Here is an 8,289-nt window from a genome sequence, read left to right as displayed (position 1 = left end):
CGCAGGGTGCCGGACCTGGTGAACAGAGAGCCAGCCGTCAGTCAATCTTCTGGCTAATTCTAAAGCCCAGACTGGTTTCATGCCCAATTCCAGGCTGAGCAAGCAACTATTACTCTCAATGCTGTGCTCATGACAGACACCACTAATCAATCAGGGCCTGGCAGACATTACTAATCAATTGCAGTGCTCTTTTTTTTAAAAAAAAGATTAGAGGCAGCTGCCTACTCCTCAGCACAGTACCCCGTCACCAGATCAAATCCACAGTATTTGCCATTCTTTTGATCCCATGCCATCAGTCTTGAGCCCCCAGGACCCAGGCACAACCCCCCCCCATGTCCTAGTAGCAGACCACAGAATTCATTGTGCATGCAATGATTGGAAAGGGGTTACTGTCTCCTCCGCCCCCCCTCCCCCCCCCAGCAACAGATGTGCCTTCCAGGCATGGTCTCTCTTTGAGATACAACCACCATGCAGGTTTGCCTGGGGCTTCAGGGTTTGCTAATAGAAAATTTTAAATTATCAAACATTTCAGGTATACCCTAAAATGTAGATAGTATTATCACATAGAAATGTGTTCCCACAGTTTAAGTAGCAAACACCACAGACACAACTGAAGTTCCTGTGTCCCTCTCAGCCCATCTCTCTGAATTGTGTCTCATTCCCATTCATATTTTATACTTTTATGACATATTTACATATACATATGATTAAACCTTACAGACACACGTCCTTCAGGTCGTGTTGCTGCTGTTACTGTCACACAGTTCGATATTAGGGACTCATAGGCATGATCAGTGCCGCTCTGAATCTCCCACTGGATCCTAATTGTGAATATCTGTTAAGCCCTCAGTCTGCACCAGGCATGGTTTCAGGTGCCGCACCTGGCTTAACTCATTTAATCTTCACGACAAAGTTATTTTTATTCCCACTTTGCAGATTTGGAAACAATGGCACAGAAAGGTGAAATTACGTACCCGAGTCACATAGCTTGGAAGCAGTGCTTCTGACTGCTGCACACTCTTCACTGCTGCACTATTGAATGAGAACACTGTAAGTTATCCATCTGCTCTGCTATTTAAGGGCCATTGATTATTTTTGCCTCAGCAGTGGGATCAGAGAGTTTTGGGTGGTTGTATTATCTCGTTTGGTTCCTACGTCAAGCCTGTGAGTGGGTATTTGTATCACCCCCCCCACACACACACCCTTTACAGTTGATGCATCTAAGACTCAGAGAGGGTGAGTCACCTCCTCAAAGCTGCACAGCTCCAGTGTGCCAGAGGTGGGCTGTGAACCTGGACTCCTCCAATTGCAGAGTCCGGAGGCTCTCCCATGTCCCCTATGAGCCTTCGGTCCCCATCGTCTTCTCTTGCCTCTGTCCCTGGCAGCCTGCCCTCCCTCCGGCAGAACACCCTCCCCACACCTGGGCTTTGATCTCCCTCCTCTGGCCACCCTCCACTGTCCTCCTCCCTGAGAAGTGGCCCAACCGGAAGGCCAGTTCATGTTAGGAAATTCCAGCCACGTGAGCCAACCCCAGCCAGGGATTCTGAGCAGCCGGTGGCTTTAGAAGAAACTGAAACTTGGCTTGCTGGGGGCGGAGTGGTCACTGGGGATTTAAAGAGTCACCACTTCCTTGGGTCCCCAGAGGGCACTGGGAGGTCACAGCAGCTGAGGGACACCCTGAACCAGATGTGAGCCTTTGCCGCACTGCCTAAACCATGCACCTCTGTGGGGGCGAAGGGCTGCTGACCGGGACGGTGAGTACAGGGAAACAGGGAGAGGGGAGGAGAAGGGACATGTGCCTGAGGTCCCCAGCGCCTGGGTGGGGAGAATGTCGTCCCAGCTCTACACATGGGCTGTGTGACCGTGGGCTCCACACCCCCGTCTCAGCTTCAGTTTCCTCAGGGATCGGAATGAGGGCTTTCCAGCTCTCACGTTGCAGGTCCAGCCTCCAGTTTAGAACTTGGCCCCTGAACACTGCTCTCTCCTAACCCACCTGTCCTCCCCTCACTGCCCTTAGGGGAGCCTCTCTTCCCTCCCCAGTTCTCCCGCATGATTCCCCTTGGAGGCCCTGCCCCTCTCCCAGGACCCAGAGGCACCCCCTTCCTGCACTGTGGGTCTTTCCTCATGCTCCAGTCTTTTGCCCCTTACTTCCCCCCAGCACCTGCAATGGGCCTGTTGTGGCCACGGACCTAGGAGCAGAGCGGGTCCTTTGCCAGGGAGGCAGGTGTCGCCTGAGTTTCCCACACTCAGAACACACCTCCCAGAGGGACCTGCGCGAGGGGAGGTTGGGCTGTGGGGCCTCCAACATTCTTTCTTGCCTGAACTTCCAAAACTCTGGGCACTTGGGTTAAATAGTTTAAGTATCACAGACCTCCTAATCTGGGGTCTGGGGGCTGGAAAGGGTCACAGCTGTCCACCTTTGAGTCCACTCTTTCATTGGAACAGACTTCACTCATTCATTCTAGGTTGCTCCCATGCTAGAATGTGAGCTACTTTAGGGCAATGATTTTTGCCTGTTTTGTTCACTGCTGTGTCCCCCTAGCTCAGTGCCTAACACATAGTAGGTGCTCAATAAATATGTGTTGAGTAGGTAAGTATGACCTTTGGGCCTGAGTTGAGCATGGGCTCGTGGAGCAGAGTCAGGCCCGCCCTGCCCTCACGATGGAGCTCACAGCTGGGCAATCAACCAGCTTAACTGTGGAAATAATAGCGGTGGGAGGCTGACCTTTATTAACCCCCCCACCGGCTGGCCCTGGGCTACCTGCTTTGTGGCCTGTGGGAAGACACTGTGATGCCTCCATTGAATAGATAAGGCTGGTTCAAAGAAGTGAGTGACTTGCCCAGAGCGACATTGCTGATAGTGTGGGAGTAAAGTCAGGGTTTGAATTCCAGCCTCCCAGTTTCCTCTTTGCCCTCCCCCACTGGGAGATGTGAGCAGGACACTGACACTGAGTAAGGCTGGCACTCCAACGAGGTGTGCCATGCCTGCGATGGGGTGCGTGGGCTCCCAGGGAGCCAGAGGTGGCTTCTGGGAGAAAGGGGACCTTTGGGGACTTGACTTGGGAAGGGCATGGCTTTACAGAAGGCCAGGACAGAGGGCTCAAGCCGCTGCCGGGAACTGAACCTGTTGCTTGTGCCCTGCAGGACCCTGAGGGGCATCAGAGGCAGCTGAAGAAGAAACAGAAGAACCGGGCATCTGCCCAGCGCAGCCGTAAGAAGCACACGGAAAAGGCAGACGCCCTGCACCAGGTGGGGGATTCCGCCCTTGCCCACCCTGCCTGCACTTACCTGGCCCAGCTGCCTCTTCTCCACCCACCTATGAGCAGACCCCCCTATGCGGCTGGTGCTGAATTTGGGAGGAGGGAAGGGCTCTGCCGCTGAGATTTGGAAATTTCTGGGTGTGGAATGCAAACTGTGTTCCAGATACAGACCAGGCTCTAGACAAAAGGTGTGCCCACACTGGCCCTGCCCTCTAGGCGCCCCCAGTCTAGGGAGAGGAGGCTGGAAGTGGAGGCAAACTGGGAGAGCCCAGCAGAGCAACCAGCTGAGGTGCTCCTCAAAGTGACCCCTGACCACCCCCACCCCACGCGCAGGTCCCACCCCAGGAGCTGCCTGGCGGGGTTTCTGATGAGGTGGCCAAGATCACACTATGAGACACTGGTTCTGGATTAAGTTGGACTGGCTTCAGAGTCCCAGCTGTGGTACTCATTAGCTGCAAGTCGCCTCCCTCTCTGAGCTTCACTGTCGCCATCCAAAGACGGACAAGAATGCCTGCCAGCTAGCAGACACTTGTGGAGACTAAAGGAGGCAAGGGAGCCCAGTGGGGCAGGAGGGCTGCGCCTGCACTGGCCTCTCACCTTGAGTGGTGACCTCCCCTTGGCGATTCCCTCCTTCCTCTGCAGAGAGGAGGGACTCTTAAGGGCTGGGCTCAGGATCTGGCCCTTGGGAAGGCTGCATACACCTTAGTCCCTAGTGATGGGTAAAACTCACAGCCCTCTGCACCCAAAGGCCCTATGATGCCAGCCCCACTGCGTGCCCTCCTCTCCTAATGCCCACACCCTGTTCTTCCTGGTCCTTCTCTGGACCAGCATATCCAGCCTCAGGGGCTCTGCCCTTGCTGTTCCCTCCACCCTCCGGCAGCAGTCCAGCTAGATTCTCACTTCTTTCCAGTTGCTTGGTTTAAATGTCGCCTCCTCAGAAGGGCCTTTCTAAGCCATCTGAGCTAAAGAGACCTCTCCTTGTTACTCTGCTTTAGTTTTCTTGTCAGCACTGACCTCCTTAGATGTTCACTGCTTGTCTCCCTCACCAGCCTGTAAGCAACATGAGGGCAGAGAGCTATTCTGTTCCCTGCTGTTTCCCCGTCTCCTGGAACAGTGCCTGACGAATGGAAGGGACTCAGTAATTCCTTGTGGAGCAAATACAGTCAGAATAAAGCACTCTAGAAACACAAAGGGGGCAACAACAGATAGCAGCACCAGGGTGACAGAGAGATGAAGTCTGAACCAGCCTTGAAGGATGAACAGGAGTTTCCCAAATGGGTGAAGAAAGTAAGAAAAGGCGTTGCAGGCGAATGAAACTGCGCTGGCGCCGGCAGGAGAGAACACCACCCTGCAGGTTGCCTGAGAGTGAGGACAGGCGCCAGGATGGTGCTTCATGCATTCATTTATTCCTTCCTTCCAGAAATGCCTGTTGAGTGTCTCCTGTCTGACAGCCACTGTTGTAAGCATTGGAAATACAGCTGTGAACACAGCAGACAAGAACAGCCCACCCTCCCCAGGGCTCGTATTTTTATGGGGGGAGCTGGGCAGACAAATAAATGGTTCAGGAGGTGTTTGGGATGTCAGATGGTGATAGTGCTATGGGGAAAAATTAAAGCAGAGAAGAGGGAAGGGAGCAGGGCAGATGGGGTGACGGAAACCTAACAAGGAAAGCCCTCCCTGAATAGGTGACATTTGAGCAGCCTAAAGGTGGCGAATGGATGAATGAATGAATGAATGAATGGAGTGATTCAATTTCTGGAGGTGAATTGAAGTCTTTGGAGAATTTAGGTGAAGGGTGGCCTAATGACATTTAAGAAATGTCATTCCACATGCAGAGACCAGCCCAGGATGAGGCTGCTGGTGGCTCTGACACCTGTTAGGACTTTGAGTCCACGGCCTCAGCAACATTTTTATGTGAGACACCCTGCAACTTCTTCTTTTAAAAAATGTCCACAGGGGTGCAGTGAGGGAGGGAACCATTCAGCCTCAGGAACTGTGGAAAGAGTTTTTTTCTGTATTTTCTGCCGATGTCCTCATCATTAATGGCTGTTTAGAAGTGCACGTTGAGTTTTTAAGTTCCTGTGGGTTCTCAGAACCCAACAGGACAGGACCTGACACGTGCTGACTCAGGGATGCTGAACAGAACTCACTGTGCTGCCAACCTTCGAAATGGGATCTGGGCTCCACCCCTAGGGCCTCAGTGGGTGGGTGCTGGGTGCTGGGAAGGCCTTGGCAGGGTGCTGAGCAGTCTGGAGATGTCCAGGGTAGTAGGACAGCTCAGTTGCCATGAAAAGTCCGTGTCAGGATTAGGCCAGGGGAGGGAGTGCTGGAAGAGTGTCCAGGCAGAGGCAACAGGAAATGTCATGGGGAAGCGGAGTCCATTGGAGGGACAGGAAGTGGGAGGGGCAGGAGTGAGAGGTAAAGCTGGAGGTGAGCTGAGATCACCTTGCACAGGGAGTTGTGGGAGCCTTTAAAGGCTCTAATGTTTGGTTAATGACACAGTTGTCCAATGGTTCCTTGGGTCAAGAAAACGAGATGGTTTGGGAGAGCCCCAGTCCGGAGTCTGGTGGAGCTCCCAGGTGAGTGGAGATCGCGGGCTGGTAGAGATCACTGGCCAAGGAACTCAGGATGGGAGCAGGCACATCTGAGCCCTGAAAGGAGGCAGAATGGGAGAGACTTGGTGGTGGTTGTGGAGAGCTGGCCAGTGAGTAGCTGAGGGCCCCAGCTTGGACATTTGCAGGGTGGTGGTATCTTTTCCCTACCTTGAGAACCCTGAAGGGGTGGTGATGGGTGGCGGTGAATGGGGCTCATGCTGAGCCCCTAGTGCTGGCTGACACCCCCTCTCTGCCCCTCTGCTTCTCCCTGCAGCAGCACGAGTCACTGGAGAAACACAACCATGCTCTTCGGAAGGAGATCCAGGGCCTGCAGGCTGAGCTGGCATGGTGGGGTAGGGCCCTGCATATGCACGAACACCTGTGCCTGATGGACTGTGCCTCCTGCTTGGCTCCTTTGCCCTCCAGCTGCTGGAGCCAGGCCAGGCGGCCCCTGGACCCCTCACCTCATAGACAACATGACTGCCAGGAGCAACTGAGACTATTCCAGACCCCAGTCTCCTCTTCCTCTGCTCAGCAACTCTCTCCGGATCTGCAGCCTCATGGTTCCCCTGGCCTCGTCCTGTCCCCTTTGCCCTCACTGTCCCTTGGCCCTACTACGATTACTGCACCTCCTGCTCAACTGTCCCCCAGCCCTGTCCAATCTGCCTCGCCCTCTGTCTCCAGCCTACTGAGACCTTCCTCCAAGCTCAAAGCCCTTCTGCCCAGCTTGTCAGCCCAACCTGCCCCTCAACAGCCCCTTGGGCCGGAACACCTCACCAGGGGGAAGCTGGTGTCCTCACCTCACAGTCCCTCGGCTGCTCTGGGGCTGGCCAGTCTGCAGGACGTGGGGCACAAGCCTGCTTTCTCAGCAGCAGACCAGCCAGGGCAGGGTGTGGATCTCAGCCCCAACCCGCTCCTGGCCTTTCCCCTGCTCTCCTCTGCTCAAGTCCACTTCTAACCTGGTTGCCTGGAGCTGGGCTGGCCCTTCCTCAGGCTTGGAAGCAGACTCAACACACAGCATCTCCTCCATTGCCACTGAGGCTGCCCTTCTTGGCTGACCAGCTGGCCCAGGATTTCCCCAAGGAAAGGAAGCCATCTCTGTGTGCCCACCACTCGACCAGGCCCTGTCACCACCACTATCTTATTTCAGCTTCATGGTCATCTGCAAAATCCAGATTATCACTCCACTTTTTCAGAGAAGGAGACCAGGGCTCAGAGAAGTCAAGTGACTCATCCAAGGTCACACAGCCTTTCTTGGGACCTGAAAGACCACCATCTGTTCCTCCTTCTCCTGGTAGGATACTGGCCCAGGCTCCTTAGGGGCTGAAGTCCCAGAAACTGCAGGCTGGTGTGATGAGGTTTAAGGGCTGGGAGCAAGGAGGGGCTCTCTTTCCTGTTCTGTGATTCCCAGGGCCACAGAGCCCTGCATTCCCTGAAACCTCGCCTTAACTGGGGGGTCCAGAGTCCAAGCCTGGGTGGGGATAAGGCGGGCAGGAGTGGCCTCTGTCTTTCCCTAGCATGTTTTCAGTTCCAGGAACTGAACCCATGGGTGGGAATTGGGAAGAAGCCTGGAACAGTCTCCCCTGGGGTCTCTGCAGGTGAGGTGCCTGTGGCCATACCAAGCCCTGGGAGATTCTGCAGGGTAGCTGTCCAGGCTATTCCGAAATAGCCCCTGCCCTGCCCCGCCCTGCCCCTCAGCGTCACGATGAAGGGGGGGGCACTTGAGAGCCATTCACATCCTGTGCAAAAGGCTGGAGGAAAGGGTGAGGGAAGGGCCAGGTGCAAGGTTATGTTTAACCAAGTGCTGGACCTGAACCTGCAGTAGGAGACCTGTGTCTTCTTCAGCACCACCCTCATCCTTGTGCAGCCCCAGGCCCCTTTGATCAGTGCTCCTCTTTGGTCTGATGGCACCTGGAAGAACAGGGACGGGGGACCAGGCTGGAGCTCAGGTACTGTGTCTGCTCCAAGGAGGGCTCTCATTTAGACTCAGGACAAGCACTGCAAGGGGCTTGAGATGAGAAGATCCTGCTGTTTGCCCAGGTGTTCACACTCTAAGCAGACACTGTGCTAGTATTTGACACACTCCAGGATGCCGAGCCTGTCGGCACATTGTTATGGTAAATAAAGTGTTCACTGACTCTTTTTGCTTTGGCTAGTGGTTTAAAGCTCTGCTTGCACTCTGTACTGTTGAAAACAAAGGGCAGTGGAAGAAGAGGGAATAGTTTAGAATCTCAGAGGTGGGCAATCCCTCATGAACCTCCTAATCTAACCCCCCTCCCATATTTCAGATGGGGAAACTGAGGCCCAGAGATGGATTGGACTTGCCCAGGGCCACCCAGCAGGTGCAATGGTCACAGGATTGTGGATGGCTGGGGTCACCAGAGGTTCAGGAGAGCAGGTCTGCGGAGGGAAGCCAAGGTGTTAATTACAGGGCA

The 8,289-nt window shown here is 54.5% G+C and overlaps 1 protein-coding gene across 2 annotated transcripts; it reads left to right on the top strand.

Annotated features, from left to right (window-relative positions):
• The first annotated feature begins 936 nt into the window (after nt 1–936).
• BATF2 (basic leucine zipper ATF-like transcription factor 2) lies at nt 937–7,996 on the top strand. Of its 2 annotated transcripts, XM_081153532.1 has the most exons (4): nt 937–1,050; nt 1,643–1,754; nt 3,145–3,249; nt 6,129–7,996. In XM_081153532.1, the coding sequence occupies exons 2-4, from the start codon at nt 1,716–1,718 to the stop codon at nt 6,810–6,812; spliced, it is 828 nt and encodes a 275-aa protein (XP_081009658.1). In that variant the 5' UTR covers nt 937–1,050; nt 1,643–1,715; the 3' UTR covers nt 6,813–7,996. The 2 variants fall into 2 exon arrangements, with proteins under 2 accessions (XP_081009658.1, XP_081009657.1); XM_081153531.1 differs by lacking the exon at nt 937–1,050 and having other exon boundaries at nt 1,546–1,754.
• Nucleotides 7,997–8,289: the final 293 nt, after the last annotated feature.

The sequence above is a fragment of the Miniopterus schreibersii genome, assembly GCF_964146895.1.
Source record: "Miniopterus schreibersii genome assembly, chromosome: 12".
Taxonomy (NCBI): domain Eukaryota; kingdom Metazoa; phylum Chordata; class Mammalia; order Chiroptera; family Miniopteridae; genus Miniopterus; species Miniopterus schreibersii.
Note: the sequence above shows the minus strand (reverse complement) of the source record. Positions and strands in the feature narration are given on the sequence as shown.